At 32.3% G+C, this 17,525-nt stretch overlaps 1 protein-coding gene across 3 annotated transcripts in view; it reads left to right on the top strand.

Moving 5' to 3' along the window:
• The window catches only part of LOC143082734 (hepatocyte growth factor receptor-like), a 73,907-nt gene that overhangs the window by 13,819 nt on the left and 42,563 nt on the right, over window positions 1–17,525 (top strand). For all 3 annotated transcript variants that reach the window (XM_076258579.1, XM_076258588.1, XM_076258571.1), the window contains exons 3-4: window positions 10,652–10,764; window positions 15,796–16,836. In XM_076258579.1, the coding sequence (XP_076114694.1) occupies window positions 15,805–16,836 (1,032 nt within the window). In that variant the 5' untranslated portion in view covers window positions 10,652–10,764; window positions 15,796–15,804. The remainder of the gene's footprint in view (window positions 1–10,651; window positions 10,765–15,795; window positions 16,837–17,525) is intronic.

Raw genomic sequence — 17,525 nt, 5'->3', positions numbered from 1 at the left:
TTTTCGTCGCATTTTTCTCAGGAACTACAATGCCAGGATTTCTGAAATTTGGATTCAGGGTTTATATAAATCAGCTATACCTTTCGATGCATTCTCAGATTCATCACTTAACAACTTCCTGTTTACTGAACACATGCATCATTTTACACATGATAACCAAGTAGAAATTTTCGTCACATTTTTATGATTTGTATCAAACATTTTGCTTGTTTTCATATGCATTGTTGATACACGGTAGTGTGGACTACATGCTTTCATGCATTTTATGAAATTTTATTATGGAATGCCACTTGATTGTTGTCTGCCATTCAAAGGTACAGATTCTTATGAAACATACATGTAATGTAACTACATCTGCTTAAAATTCCTTGTTATTTTAAAAAAAAAAATCATTTATTTTGTGGTAATCGAACAATTTCAGTTTACTTAAGAATCTGTTTGATCTGTTTTTGACAAATGTTCCTCTCTTAAACAAGACAGACATTTACGCATTCCTCATATATTTCTACCTTTTAAACTTGGTCTGTTTGTAATGAAAGCCTTTGAAAATTTTAGTAACAACCCAAGATGAGCTAACAAAGGTTATTAACTGAGATAATAAGGATATCTTTATTGCTGTGTGATGTAAGAAATATTACTGCAAGTCAATAGATCTTCTATGCTTTACTGGAAATAAATTAGCATGAAAGTTTCTAATGTGCTCTACACAGGAACTCTACTTCAAATATTAGATGTTTTTATATAAAGCCCAATGATTTCGTTCTCTGAGCATTATGTGGTTAAAAATTGCAACATTTGCTGAAGACATTTATTTGTGTGTAATGAGTATTTTTAATCTGTATGTATGGAAACATTTGCTGCTCAAAGCCAATTTTGTTATGTGTGATAGACCAAGAAGGGAATGTCATCTTTCTGTATTAACACATTCTTTTATTTTGGTATTATTTGTTCATATTGACCCTGGCATAGTTCTATGTTTGTCGATCATAGACACAAATTAAAAGGGAGGAACTTGGAGAAATGGGAAGGTGTCTTAAACGTAACAGTATGACATTTCTCTAGATGTCTGTTTTTGTCTCAGCTGTATTATAAGACTAAGGGAAAGTAATACTGCAGCAGCAGTGTGTGGTTATCTTTGTGTCAAGCTCATATTTCAAATTGATACACCTTATATTAATCTAGTATACAAATGCCTTATGGTCTGAGGGTTCTGTCTGTCATGTGTCTATTGTCCTTGACCTCAATTTCATGGTTTAGCTGCTACCAATATCACATGATTTTTCAATAAAAATGAGTAATTGGACAATTACATTTATTATGTTATAGATATACATATTTGTCAGAGAGAGTTACCTAATTTTATGGTTTTGTTGCTAAGTTATTTTGAGATTTAAGGGCTGACCTCAGATAATCTCAATCAATAGATAATCTGTTTTTAGATTGAACATATCTGAGGAATGATCTGAATCAGAATGTGATGTGTACATGTCTGTCAGACTGGGTTTATCTTACCTTGACCTCATTTCCATGGTTCATTGGTCAAAATTAAGATTTTATGATGAAGCTGTTTCTCAGATACTTTGAATTATGATATAAATATATTTGTATATATATATATATATTTAATAGATTGTATGACAAAGTTTATCAGACCTTGGCATGATTTTCATTGAGCATTCATAATGATAAGTGTTAGTGATCAGCACATGAAGTAAAACATTCTACAAGGCATGCAAGGAGTCCAATGACTGCTTAGATAACTTTTTAACAATTAGGTCATCATTTCTGTGACATAGGATATTTGGTCGATGTACTCAGTCTGATTTCAGAGACTTTATAATAAAAGCAAAAAAATCAGTTAAAAATTTCAGAGTGTGGATTCTTTATTTAGATTCATATATACATTTACATTTAAATAAATATACATTTAACCTTGATAGAATTGTTATTCTTTGTAAATTAAACTGTTAAAAGGACACCACTTTAAAGGAAAAGTTCAAACACCTTTAATTTCTGATCAACTCATGATTCTCTTTGAGATGAAAAATGGCAATGAACAAACCTCACATTCAATGACTTATTTATTGATAAATTAGAAAATATTTTATTAATTTGTACTAGGAGTATTATAACCCTTGATAACAGTTTAGGAGTTCCTCAGACCACATAATTATCATATTCAATGTATGTGTAGTTAATAAATTGATACTTTTATGAGCCATTTATTTTAATGTCCTCTCTATAAAGCTGTACATCTTAGTAATAAGTGGTATGTTCTCTAAACAACATCAGACTCATAAAATTGTAATATCTGCTATGATCAAGAAAACCTGACCAGACAGTCAGAGTAGAGTTTGAAACTGCATGTACAGATCCTAATAGTTATTTAAGCACATCAAACAGACGGGAGAATTCTGCATTAAAGTGATTGTGATTACGTAAGAAGATCTGAGAGAAGTGCAGTTCGTTACGATTTATACCGTAAGTTATAACATACATTTAGGTTTTCAGATGCCAGGAAGCCATTTGTTTCTCTTTAAAAAGTCATTTTATTTTTTAACTGTTTTTAATAATATACTTTTTGCATGTAGTCTTATTAATTGATTAGTAAGTGAATGCTTGTCTAAAAGTAAATTGATTGGTCAGTCTAGCCTGAAGTGTAGTACCATTGTAGTTCCATTGCCCATTGTAGTACCATGAGCTAATTCCTCTTTGAAGTCTGTCTATGACTTATGATATTTTTCTAGTGTTTTACATATTAGTTGTACTGTAATACAGAGTTGACACATCTACTGCTAACACAACTGAATTAATATCGCTTTGTCTTGCATTCTGAACCATAAATATAGAGAGGTCTATATTTGATTTTTAACAAAATGAACTCATCAAAGATACATCAGTCCTACAAAGTTGAATGCCAAGCACATGTTTAGTCTTCAAAACACTCATTTAGTGATGAAGTTAAATGCCATTTAAAGTCGAAATTGAAGAGCATTGAGGACCTAAAATTACAAAATATTTTACAAAATATAGCTGTGGTAGAAAATTCTTAATTCAAACTTAAGTTTTGTAAACAGTTAAATTATAACATAAGACCATAGCAATGATAACTTGCGTGTTAAAATACAAAATGTAATTCTCCAATTCACCAAAATTTGACATGCCAGATCTCACGGTAACAGTTATGATTAAGATATGACAATCTATGCCTGGACACATTACTCTTGGTTTTGAATAGCGATTCTTTGCTCTTACTCTTGCATGCAGAAGGCTTGGTTGAAAAACAGCAAATACCAGTTTTAAAGTCTTTTGGCGCGGAGATTTAACCCATGACCTCCCACTCCCAATATGAACATGCCACAACAAAACCACCGAAAGGTTTTGCAAATTATATACACCACTGTCCTAGGTTAGAAGGAGAGATCGGCACCAACAAACATGTTTATCCCTGCCACATTAAGAGCATATCTCATGTCAATGCCTGTTATATAGTTGTTGTTAACTTGTTTGTAGATACTACTTAGGCCACACAGCCTCAGTGTGGAAAACTGACAGTCCAGATTGGAGTCCAAGCATCTGCCATGTGTTGGTGTTGACAGGCTTAAGCAATATGGTAGATATACTACTTAAGCCACACAGCCTCAGTGTGGAAAACTGACAGTCCAGATTGGAGTCCAAGCACCTGTCATGTGTTAGTGTTGACAGGCTTTAGCAATATGGTAGATATACTACTTAGGCCACACAGTACAGCCTCAGTGTGGAAAACTGACAGTCCAGATTGGAGTCCAAGCACCTGTCATGTGTTGGTGTTGACAGGCTTAAGCAATATGGTAGATACTACTTAGGCCACACAGCCTCAGTGTGGAAAACTGACAGTCCAGATTGGAGTCCAAGCACCTGCCATGTGTTGGTGTTGACAGGCTTAAGCAATATGGTAGATATACTACTTAGGCCACACAGCCTCAGTGTGGAAAACTGACAGTCCAGATTGGAGTCCAAGCACCTGCCATGTGTTGGTGTTGACAGACTTAAGCAATATGGTAGATATACTACTTAGGTCACATAGCCTCAGTGTGGAAAACTGACAGTCCAGATTGGAGTCCAAGCACCTGCCATGTGTTGGTGTTGACAGGCTTAAGCAATATGGTAGATATACTACTTAGGCCACACAGCCTCAGTGTGGAAAACTGACAGTCCAGATTGGAGTCCAAGCACCTGTCATGTGTTGGTGTTGACAGGCTTAAGCAATATGGTAGATATACTACTTAGGCCACACAGCCTCAGTGTGGAAAACTGACAGTCCAGATTGGTGTCCAAGCACCTGCCATGTGTTGGTGTTGACAGGCTTAAGCAATATGGTAGATATACTACTTAGGCTACACAGCCTCAGTGTGGAACAATATCTGCATGATTCTGGAGCACCTGAGATCACACCCTGTTTTTGATTGGGTTGGTGTTGCTTAGTTTTTAGGTTTCTATGTTGTGTCTTGTGTACAGTTATTTGTCTGTTTCTCTTTTTCTTTGTAAGCCATTGTGTTGTCAGTTTATTTTCGATATATGAGTTTAACTGTCCCTCTGGTATTTTTTTTCCCTCTTCTTGCTAAACCCCTTTCAATGATTGACATATCTGCACAATATATTAAGTTTTTTAGAAATCATCCCAAATCTTAAACAAATCCTAAGAGATTTAGTGCACTGCAGTATTTTAGTTGGTCATTGAGAACTCAGTTGGTTTTGTAATTTTAGGTTGTTTATTCCCATACCATTCCTCATTTCATTGCATTCCTTCAGATTCTTTTTGATAACTGTATACATTTTTGATATGTACCAATGTTTCAATTAGAATACACAGACAAAATAATATATATCTGGCTGTGTGAAAGTCATTAGCTTTGCCTCCTGACATCAAAGACGAAGAGATAGTTTGTATTTACTGATCTTTGATTAGGTACTGATGGTTTGCAGATGGTTTCTTCAACAAAAATGTGTAAAGTCGTCTGTAATCATATTTTCATAATCCATTCTTATTTCCTCATCAAATCACAATTAGTAGCTTATTTTTGGTGAGAGGCTCTCATTTAGGTGTTCATTAAAAAATAATTTAGTTGTCATGGATAATCCACTTTTTAACAGCTTTGTCCAAATTGTTTGTTTATTGAGCGGCCATTTTAGTGTTATTAAATTGACGTCTGCTTTATCTTTCCTGTCAATGGCTGCTTGTGTTTATGTTTGTCAAAAGATTTGTTTTATATTAGAACATTTATTTGCAAATGCAGTTCGATTCATGTAAATATTATGACTAAGACCTTACAGACATACTTCATAGTCAGTAGACATTTTCTTTCAAGTTTCAGATGGCTTTTATGCTCTTTGCTGAAGACCTCACTGTCACACCAAGATGGAGCACAGCAATAAAAGAAATGTGTTTTGTGTTTTCTTGGGTTGGTAATGATTTTATGAGCATTTCAGCCCAATTGTTTGATCAAAATAGGTCATTTTAGCTGTTACAGTTTTTCAGTAAAGACTGAATGAGTTATGCTCTTACCTGCAATCAGTTATTTTGTTCCAAAAACATTGTGCTTGTCAGAATGTCCAGAGTAATGTTTATCCAATTGACAACTTCATATTACCGGTATCATGTTTTTTTGCATGAAAAGTTGAGAACTTTTGTGAATATTTATGGTAAAAAATGCACACATGCTGCTCATAGGCGGATCCAGGGCCCCCTTTTAGATGAGGAAAATTTTATTGATTATAAAAGGAATCACTGAAGCATAACAGTAGTGCCCCCTCCCCGTTCCCTCCATTATGAAAAGGTTCTGGATCCGCCACTGTTGCTTTCAACAGTGATTTGGACTGGACTTGTTGAATTGAATTTTTCTTAGAATCCATGATTAATTACAATTCGGTACAAGCATTAGCCTTTCAAAAAGGACTACGGTCGACTCTTAGCTGATGAAAATGGAAAGTGCTCTCGCTTTGTAGGTTTATTCATTTACTAGAATAGCCACGTGCATCAATCAACAAATTTTACCACACACGTGAGGTCACACGTTATGAAGTAATATATATGGTTTAACGTTGTTGTTTACAAAACTCCAGAAGATTCGACTATTTATAGATAAAAGTTACCTGTGTACCAATATCATGAATATGCATGATTAATGACCAGGCAAAATCTAATTGCTAAAATAGAGAGGACAAATCCGATACTCTACGGTATTGAAGGACATTTACTAGGTTTGGATTGTCCTAACCAATCAATAAACTTTGATTATTCACGTCTCGTAATATCTTCCAATCAGGTAGCAAGAAAAATTCACGCACTGACTGTCTATCGTTCAATTCTTAATATCGACTCCTAGGAGTCGATAACAAACATTTTCATACTTTTATGCAAAATATTTAAAACTATCACTATAGCAACTGATTTAATGTTCAGAAAGCAGAGAATAGATTTACTATGATGAAAGGAAATTTTATTGATACAATTTTATAATTTTAAACATTTTCCCGACTTATTACATAATATTTACTAGTGTTAGTACCTTGAAGAACCTTGTAATTACGGAGATAAACAGGTGTTCAAATGATTAAAAACAAAAAATACATGTAACTATTAAAATAAAGATATTTCAAGATTGTTGTAATGTCTACAAATGCTTGTAATAAAATAGATAGTTTATTTTCTCCTAATTGATACAGTTAGCTGGTTAAAAATGCTTGTATTAGAATATGGGCTCTAGTCAGAGCCCCTTGCGGAAAACAGTCACAGTTAAGAAATTGATTCAGGTCACCAGTTTGCTTTTGAGCAACAAAAAAAAACATTTTAATCAAACAATATTGTGATCATTAAAAAGGTCACATGTCCTTTAAACCAGACACCAGGTTGAATGGTCCCTCACCCAGTTGCCAAACAACCCCCCCATCCCCCTCTTTTTCCAAGGTCGCAGATCATAATTGACCATGTTGGAAACACAATTTAGTTAGCTGTTCCCTGATACTAAATTTCTAAGCTCAGGATCTAGATTATAATTATTGCCAAAGAATGTTGCTTATTTTAGTCAATTTTGGGTTTGAGTTAACCATGAAATACCACAAAATACAAATTTTCTTAGATGTATGTCTATCTTGTTAAAATCAGGAATTCACAAATTGGTTTTTTTTCCATCAATCCACAAAAATTGTTAACTTCGAAAAGAAGCATCCACGTTTAAAGTCAGCAACTCAAAAACAATAAAATCAGAAAATAAAGATAGACCTTCAGATGTTAAGGCAACCCCTGAGAGTTGACTGGGATTATAAGTACATGTATTATCATCTGGACGTCTGTCAGAGTGCCATGCAAGTAGGGCATCTATTTGGTTGGGTGTGATCTAAAAATATATATGCAGTCACATCTTACAGAATGGGAAGGTGACAAAGTCTGAGGTCTTGTGTAGAAAGATAACAACACTATTTGAATTATTGCAACAACTCTTTGAGGCAACTTATTGATACCAGTTGTAAGGCAAAACTGCCTTATTCCAATAATATTTTTTAAAGTGGTTGTCTAAATTTCTTGGCTTTCAAATCCACACCAATGCTCTTTGGATTCAAAGGACCAGTTGATTTGGTTCATCTTTATTTTATTTTTTTATGTCCTGAATATGTATGCATGAAATATTTGCCACTGATAGGTAAACTGAAAAACAATTAATACAGATTGAATTATGGAATCACCCTTAGTTTTATCTTTTTTATATTTTAGAAAAAAAGATACATCAAGTATGAAAAGTTGAAACCATAAAAATGGAAATATGAAAACCATTTTTAGCTCACCTGGCCTAAAAGGCCATGTGAGCTTTTCTCATCACTTGGCGTCCGTCGTCGTCGTCGTCGTCGTCGTCGACGTCGTCGTCGTCGTCGTTAACAATTTTTCAAACATCTTCTCCTCTGAAACTACTGAATGGATTTGAATGAAACTTAACATGATTGTTCCTTAGTATATCCTGCACAAAATGTGCGCTTCGATTTTTGATCCGTCAAAAAACATGGCCGCCGTTACTTAAAATAGAACATAGGGGTCAAATGCAGTTTTTGGCTTATATCTCAAAAACGAAAGCATTTAGAGCAAATCTGACATCGGGTAAAAATGTTCATTAGGTCAAGATCTATCAGCCCTGAAATTTTCAGATGAATCAAACAAACCATTGTTGGGTTGCTGCCACTTAATTGGTAATTTTAAGGAAATTTTGCAGTTTTTGGTCATTATCTTGAATATTATTATAGATAAAGATAAACTGTAAACAGCAAAAAAGATCAGCAAAGTAAGATCTACAAATAAGTTAATATGACCAAAATTGTCAATTGACCCCTTAAGGGGTTATTGTCCTTTAATGACAATTTTTCACAATTTGTTCATCATATTTGCCAACTTTAAAAAATCTTCTCCTCTGAAACTACTGAATGGATTTGGTTAAAACTTAGCATGGTTGTTCCTTAGATTATCCTGCACAAAGTGTGTGCTTTGATTTTTGATCCGTCAAAAAACATGGCCGCCGTTACTTAAAATAGAACATAGGGGTCAAATGCAGTTTTTGGCTTATATCTCAAAAACGAAAGCATTAAGAGCAAATCTGACATGGAGTAAAAATGTTCATTAGGTCAATATCTATCAGCCCTGAAATTTACAGATGAATCAAAAATCCAGTTGTTGGGTTGCTGCCACTTAATTGGTAATTTTAAGGAAATTTTGCAGTTTTTGGTCATTATCTTGAATATTATTATAGATAAAGATAAACTGTAAACAGCAAAAAAGATCAGCAAAGTAAGATCTACAAATAAGTTAATATGACCAAAATTGTCAATTGACCCCTTAAGGGGTTATTGTCCTTTAATGACAATTTTTCACAATTTGTTCATCATATTTGCTAACTTTAAAAAATCTTCTCCTCTGAAACTACTGAATGGATTTGGTTAAAACTTAGCATGGTTGTTCCTTAGATTATCCTGCACAAAGTGTGTGCTTTGATTTTTGATCCGTCAAAAAACATGGCCGCTGTTACTTAAAATAGAACATAGGGGTCAAATGCAGTTTTTGGCTTATATCTCAAAAACGAAAGCATTAAGAGCAAATCTGACATGGAGTAAAAATGTTCATTAGGTCAATATCTATCAGCCCTGAAATTTTCAGATGAATCAAACATCCAGTTGTTGGGTTGCTGCCACTTAATTGGTAATTTTAAGGAAATTTTGCAGTTTTTGGTCTTTATCTTGAATATTATTATAGATAAAGATAAACTGTAAACAGCAAAAAAGATCAGCAAAGTAAGATCTACAAATAAGTTAAATTGACCAAAATTGTCAATTGACCCCTTAAGGGGTTATTGTCCTTTAATGACAATTTTTCACAATTTGTTCATCATATTTGCTAACTTTAAAAAATCTTCTCCTCTGAAACTACTGAATGGATTTGGTTAAAACTTAGCATGGTTGTTCCTTAGATTATCCTGCACAAAGTGTGTGCTTTGATTTTTGATCCGTCAAAAAACATGGCCGCCGTTACTTAAAATAGAACAAAGGGGTCAAATGCAGTTTTTGGCTTATATCTCAAAAACGAAAGCATTAAGAGCAAATCTGACATGGAGTAAAAATGTTCATTAGGTCAATATCTATCAACCCTGAAATTTTCAGATGAATCAAACATCCAATTGTTGGGTTGCTGCCACTTAATTGGTAATTTTAAGGAAATTTTGCAGTTTTTGGTCATTATCTTGAATATTATTATAGATAAAGATAAACTGTAAACAGCAAATATGATCAGCAAAGTAAGATCTACAAATAAGTCAATTTGACCAAAATTGTCAATTGACCTCTTTAGGAGTTATTGCCCTTTAAAGACTTTTTTCACAATTTGTTCATCATGTTGACTTACTTTAAAAAATCTTCTCTTATGAAACTGCTGTATCAATTTCAGCCAAACTTAGGCTAAATGAGTTTCAGAGTTTCAGAGTATCTAGTATAAATTTTATATTTCATTTCCTTGTATGTCAAGAAACATAGCTCCTATGGCTAAAATAGAACATAGGAGAAAATGATTTTTTTTTGTTTTTGAAGAAAATAGGACGATTCAAAGAACATTTAAATAAATTGAAAAGCCAAAATAATCATTGATGAGAGATTAAACCAAAAAAATTCAGGTGAGCGATTCAGGCTCTTGAGAGCCTCTTGTTATTACTGAATATGTTAAGATAATGGAGGTATCCTTAAAAAAAATCCATATACTTTTTGAAAAAAATACATATTGCATGTATGAAAATTAAAAGTCATCAGTAAGAGGAAAATAAAAACCATCATTTTTAGAAACTGAATGTGTTGAATATGTTGAAATAATTAATCTGTTCAGGATTTATACTTCAGATGAAAATGAGATGGTGTATAAAACCTCCTCACACTTTGTCTGATCGACTATTAACTATTTCTTACACAAAGTTAAAAAGCAGATATTAGGTCATAATGAATATTTTCTCCATTAACCCAAACTTGAATGCACACATCACATGTTGGCCCTGTTATTAAAGTTATCTATGAGTTTGACAGCAGACGGTTAAGTTTATGACTCTAATAAATCAGTGCAAGCAGACATTACCCATGATGCTTTGTGTTTCAGGAACAGTTTCTGCTGTCTGAGTGAGATGCGTTTTCACCTGTGATTCAGAGTTTTTACCTGTAGATGTGAAAGATAACAAACATTTTTAGTTGGATTTTATATACTACATCAAGGTAAGCTGATTTAAATTTAAATTGAATCTTTTTTCTTTGTTGACGACTTTTTGATGTTTATTTTTAACACCTTTAGGTATATATTCTGTGACTTTTTCAAACCTAGAGTTCAGTAATTTTTGTAAAATCATTTATTAAAGTGCATATCAAATTTAGTCTTAGTAACATGTGTTTTTTGTTTTGTTGATGTACTTTATTTTAACATTTTGTATGGGTAAAAATCTTTTACCTGTTTTTATCGTGATATAAATAAACATATCACATTTTCACAAAAGACTTCTTTTGCATTTTACTGATAAATTATAAGAAAAGGCCACTACTTTATTGAAACCCTGTGTTTTGTGTTTAAATACCCTGTTTGTTTTTACACCCATAAAGAAAGATATTGGAATTTTTATGTATCCAATTTTGACTAGCTTGACAGACAAGACCGGTGTTTAGTTTTAGTCAGACAACAAATAAGACATTCTTTAGATGCTACAGATATTATACAGTAAAGTTGTTTAGGCTTAATTTTCTTCTTTAATGATCTGTTTTTGGTGTTTTCTTTCATTCTTTTTTTTTATGTTGGTGCTACAAATGTATGTCTCACATTTGAATGTTTTTCCATAAAAAAAGAGGATTATTCAATAAAGGTTATTGATACTAGATATATAATACAGCAAAATAGTTTTTCTTCTGTAGTTTTTGTTTTTTTTCTGTTTTGTTTTTTCCCCTATATCTCACATGTTTTTATTTTTTTTTCTCCATCAAAATTGAGTCACCATAATATTGATGTCAGAGAGATTATATAGTGTAAAATTGTATACTAGTAGCCTAAGGTTGGATTTTCTTCTTTCATGATCAATTTTTGCCTTTTCTTTCTCTCTCCTTTTCTTTAATATAACCTCCTACCCCCATGTTTTATATTTAGATTTTTATCCATCAAAATAAAAGTCATTCAATAAAACATATTGAGACTTAGCATAACATCCTGTTGTTTCTGTTTAATGTGAAATAGAACCCTGCATTTTATGCACCCTGTTTCCTTCATATTCAATCTACGCTTCCCCAAGCCATAGAACTTTATAGTATTTCCTGATGCATAAACTCTTTGTGTGGTATTAGAATTGTTCAGTCAATATAACGCAGCATTGAATAGGACACAATTGTCAAAGCATGTTGTCTTAGTGCTGCACATGCATCTAGGTGACTCATTTCCATGCAATAAATTGATTCTTTAATCCACGATAGAATTATTCAGGTCTACTTTTTGTAAGATCAAAGCGAAATGATTTGAATATTTCCCATTTTTAGATTAGGCGTCTGACGTTGTATTGATTCTAACAGCATTATGTTTCTATTGTCTCTTTCTATGTAGTGACATAATATAAATTGCAAATTAAATTAAAAGAGAAAATCAACTGTTACATCATTATACGCTATAAAAATGCTTTTCACTTGAAAGATGAAAGAGTTTCTTTAGCAGATATTTTTTTGATTCATGGACAATCATACCACATCCTAATTACTTTTAAATAAAGTATAGAATGAAAAAGATGTGATATGATTGCAAAGAGACAACTCAGGACCAGAGATCAAATGATGTTGAAGTTAAGATTAGCTTTTTTTACTCCCAAGTTTTAGCAGTCTTCACACCAAACCACAGGCCACCAGTCCAGAGTAAAAATGCTGTCCAGCCTGTAAATGTCATCTCTACAGACCACTAGAATGATAATTGAACTAAAATTTTTGTAAAATTCCGCTTTGGTATTATGAAGTTTATTTTGAAGACTGCATTAGTGAATATAATTTATTTTTGAATAAATCAGGAAATTAAACTAAAGATAAATTCCCAAATAAAAGGGGGTCAGATTCTAGATTTTCACGATTAAAATTTATGATAAAATAGATCCCACTTTGACATAGATTTATATTTGACAACTCAATAATATGTCCATCAGATAACTTCAAGTGAGAATGACAGAAATTGAAATGAAATATATATGTATCTGGTTACTTGTTTAGAAGCAATTTATAATATAACCAATTATTAGTGAATCATTTAAAAATATTAATTTCAACCAATAATGTATTTTATGACTAAAACTTCAAAAGGACATTTTAACATGAAAAGAGAATTTATTAGCAGGCTTTGTAAAAATATTGCACAATCATACACCCATTGCACAATAGCGCCTTTTATGAAGGGGCAATTTAGATTTAATTGAATGTGAATTGCATTCTGGGTTAAATGGGGGAAATATGCATAAACCAGCTAGCTTGAATAAACTGTTATTGGAAACCTTGTACATTTTTATTACCCTCCAATGTAAATAAATTATCATGAGAGAAAAATAAATATCTGACTGGAAAGAAAAAAACAAAGGAGAAAATTGCAAAGGTGAAAGGTCAAGGGTATCTATGAAATTATGTTGCTTGGGAAAAAATATATCAATAGAAAAAAACATTATGTTCGTTTTCATTTGGAAAAAAAGAAATCAAATATTAAATGCAAATTTCGAATGATTTATGTTTTAGAAGTTAAGTGCAGTACCAAATACATCAAAAGAAACATACTTAAAAGCTAAATAAATCCTCAAATAGATATTTAAAGACCAGCAAATAGCAAACAGATGTGATGTACTTAAAAAGGTTGGAAGCATGGTTTGATGGTTTTCCATTGTTATAGGGGGGAGATATAACTGTTAGTAGCTGATTTATGGTGATAACAGGGACTCAATTAAACTGTTTTCAATATGCTGGTGTTGAGGGGTGTTTTTGTAAGATTATTTTAACATGGAGGTACAATTTGAAGAAAATTTTAAATGTAAAAGTTATAATTTTAATTATAAGTACATTGAAAAAAGAATACATAAATGTTCCTGGAAAACAAGTTTATCTAGATTTGGTGGGTACAGGGGACCCTAAGGATTAAGATATGCGTTGAAGAACTAAGTTATTTATTTTGATTGGTAGAAATGATGTAATTAGGAATGTTAAGTTCCCTAAAAAAGCAAATATTTTTTTATCAAACAGGAAAGTTTTTACCAATGAAAATAAATAAATCTACAGTTAAAACAGTATCATTATCTGAGGACATCTGTGATAGAAATATTTCATATGCTCTGTACCATGAATTAGAAATCCCAAAAATAGAACAACATTTTATCTTCATGAATTCTAAACAAATTGTACAATTTAAATCAAATCAAAATAAGATGATGAGTTTTGCAGGAACATTTAACATGCTTCATTGGTCTATGATGTGCTGAAAGATTGCTGTGTTTTGTGAGAATCTCAGGGTGGTCGGGTGCAGAACATTTTATATTGAAATGATATTGACTTCAACAATTGCACCTATCACTTATCAATCAAGTAACATCTTAATTGTTGACTGGGTTAGCAGAGGGAGTATTATCAAGTTGGTTTGTAGGAAGAACATTTCTTCTTTGGAATGATCATATAAAGAAATAAGAAAATGTGGTATGATTGCCAATCAGACAACTTTATAGTCCACAAGAGAGCAAATGGCACAGAAATAAACAACTGCAGGTCACAATACAGCCTTCAACAATAAGTTAAACCCAAACTGCATAGTCATCTACAAAAGGCCTCAGAAATGACAAATATAAATCAATTCAAACCAGAAAACTAAGAGTCTGATTATTTAATGTACAAATTAATGAACAAAAAACAAATATTTTCAATAAATTCCTTTTTGAATAGTTCTTCTTAAAAGTTATGAACTCAAAAATGTAACTTGCTTTAAAATGAAAGAATTCCAGAATTTTTTTAAAAGTCTCAAAGTTTTATTGAAAAAAAATCTGTAAACTGAGAAATATTTGCAATGTTTTCATTTGTGAAATTTGCAACAAGTTCAGGTCGAAATAATAAGAACTCTCTTTTGAACTTTTGATAGCATTAATTATGTGCAGCATATTCATATTTCATTTTTGTCAATCTTTCAGCGTCTGCAATACTCCCAAATTAAACAAAATTCAATCTTTATAAATTATGTCAACACCATGATATTGCTCTGTCCTGTCTGTCTGTATCTCTACCTTGTCTATCCATCACAAATTAAATTTTTCAATAAAAAATCATCTACATAACATGATAGAATTACTTTGCATCATATGTAATTAAATAAATAATTTGTTATGGGTAAAGAATTTTCATGGTTTTTAACTCACTTGCTTCTTACATAACAATTTCCTCTTTATGTTTTAATGGAAATGCTGTAGATTTTTCAGCAGCCATGTTTTAAAGACCGTATTAATGAATAGAAAAGTGTAAAATAAATGAAGTTTAATGACTTGGGGCTCACCTTGGTCTATACTTTATGTCTTATTCAATTTTGTGTCACTGATCTGGGTCAGTATGCACAATAAATTTCAGGTAGTAACATATTCTTCAATTAAATTGACTGTAATGAAAACTTGGATATACATTTGAATGGTGGATTTTTTTTGTAGTAGAGACTTTTATAGATATGGTTCTATTTTCCCAGGTACCTTAAGAGGTTGGCATTGTACTTTTTGGTACTAAGATTTTACAGGAAATAATAAGCTCCATATCTATATAAAACATGAGATGTGGTATAATTGCCAACGAGTCAACTCTTTGACATATGCATGTTTTCTGGATATTTTTGGGGAAAATCTTGTTTTAGAAAACATGCATACCAGATATTCAAAACTTGCATCTACATGTTTTACAGACAAAAAAATATTAAAATATTTTAGAATAGTGATATTTCACTTTGATTTAGGTATCGGTAAGTTGTAAATCAGATAGAAAGGAATAAACTTAACAACAGGACATTTTCCTATGCTCTGGATTCATTTATTTTTCCTGGATTGAGGAAACATTTTATTTTTATTGGACTATTGGTTTTGTGAAAGTTATCATGTACAGAAAATTTGTACCTTATTGAACTTTTGTTGGTTCACCGAAATAATAAGGACCATTGGATTGATGTCAACCTGTTCTTGTTTCTGTAACGATTGTATTATTATAATTAATCTTTTTTTATTTTTTGAATTACAGATTGTCACCATGTTCAGTCTTCCAGTTTTAGCGTTGTTTGTTGTACAAGTAGTGTCAATGAAAGTGGAAAAATCCTACCGGGACCAACATAGACTACAACAATTTGTTGTCGATAAAAACACTGGTGAAATTTATATCGGTGGACAGAACACTCTCATAAAATTGTCATCAGACTTGAGTGTCATACAGAAGGTCAACAATGGACCAAAGACAGATAATCCCCTTTGTCCACCCCCTCAGATACCTTGTAACTTGACGAAAAATTCTATAAATAGTTTTACAAAGGGTCTTGTAATTGACTATAACAGGAGTACACTTATTCTGTGTTCTAATATATACCAAGGATCATGTCAGATTCGTTTATTACAAAATATTGCATTTATTGAGAAGGATATTTATAAACCAGTCGTAGGTCATAATCCAGATTCATCTGACGTTCTATTAATAGCACCCGGATTCGATAAAGAAGTGCTATATATTGGATCAGAATACAACAATATTAACCCTGGAGGGGAATTAAAAGTCTATCGAGATATGGTACCTCATTTATCTAGTCGGGATTTAGAAAACTTGGAATTCTCTTACCGAGATTTGAAAGGAGGGTCTAAAATCTCACTTCTGAATCAGTACAAAATGGATTTCCACGTCAATTTTCTATATGGTTTTATTAAAGGAGATTTTGTCTATTTCATTGCAACACAAGTAAAAGCACTGGATGATAACACTGTTGAAACGAAACTCATTCGATTATGTCAGAAGGATAAATATTTTCACTCCTATGTTGAAATTCCCTTACTCTGCTACAAGGATAGAACACAGCCTTACACAGTTGCTAAAGGTGCCTTCTATTCGGAAACTGCTGGTAATGTTTATGTGATATATGAAAAGACAGGGGACAAGAGCAGTTCATCGTCGGCACTGTGTAGTTATAAGATGGCTGATATTTCTGTTCGTTTTGATTCTACTGTTGATGAATGTCAGAAGGGAAATGGTAACCTTGGACCCGCCCATCTTCATCCAAAAACTCCATGTCCGAAATCAGTAAGTATATAATATAGTGCTGGCCTGAACCTTTATTTTTTGTCTTACCATGGAAAATAGAAATTAAGCCATGTTTATGATATAAGGAGCATTATATTCTTTCAATCTGTGCAGTCAGTCCATCTAATATCAGGTTCCAATTTTGGTTTAAGGTACTTTTTATCATGAAGATGTGGTCAAATCAACTTTTAGTTTAATCATGGAAGTAATATTGATATTATGTTCATTATGATGTGAAATCTTTTTTTAATTTATGCTTGATTATAGTTTAACCTAGATTTTGTTGTTCACTGAAAATGAAAAGTGATTGTGTAAGCAAGGCATGTTGTCCTATGGACTGTATTCCTATTTAATTATTTTTATCTACATAAAAATAAGGAGATGTGGTATGATTGATAATAAGACAACTATCCACTAGAAACCAGGCAACTAAATTGAATTTGAATTAAATGAAGCTCCTGTTCCAAGATTTGCTGTAAGATTTAAGAGAAACAAATTGTCTAAGCCTGCAGACAGTACAACTTCAAACAAGCAGTTATTAAAGTGGGATGAACGTGTGAATGGATAAGAATCCTTAATTCTGTTATCATAACATCAACATGATCAAATACTTTTGTTTTCAAGTATCACAACTGGTCTGGCAGAATTTGTGTCTTGTGTTGCCATGGCAATGGGGTACTAATTTCATC

Source organism: Mytilus galloprovincialis, chromosome 1, assembly GCF_965363235.1.
Source record: "Mytilus galloprovincialis chromosome 1, xbMytGall1.hap1.1, whole genome shotgun sequence".
Classification (NCBI taxonomy): Eukaryota; Metazoa; Mollusca; class Bivalvia; order Mytilida; family Mytilidae; genus Mytilus; species Mytilus galloprovincialis.
The sequence above is the reverse complement of the archived record's forward strand: the minus strand, read 5'-3'. Positions and strand labels throughout refer to the sequence as shown.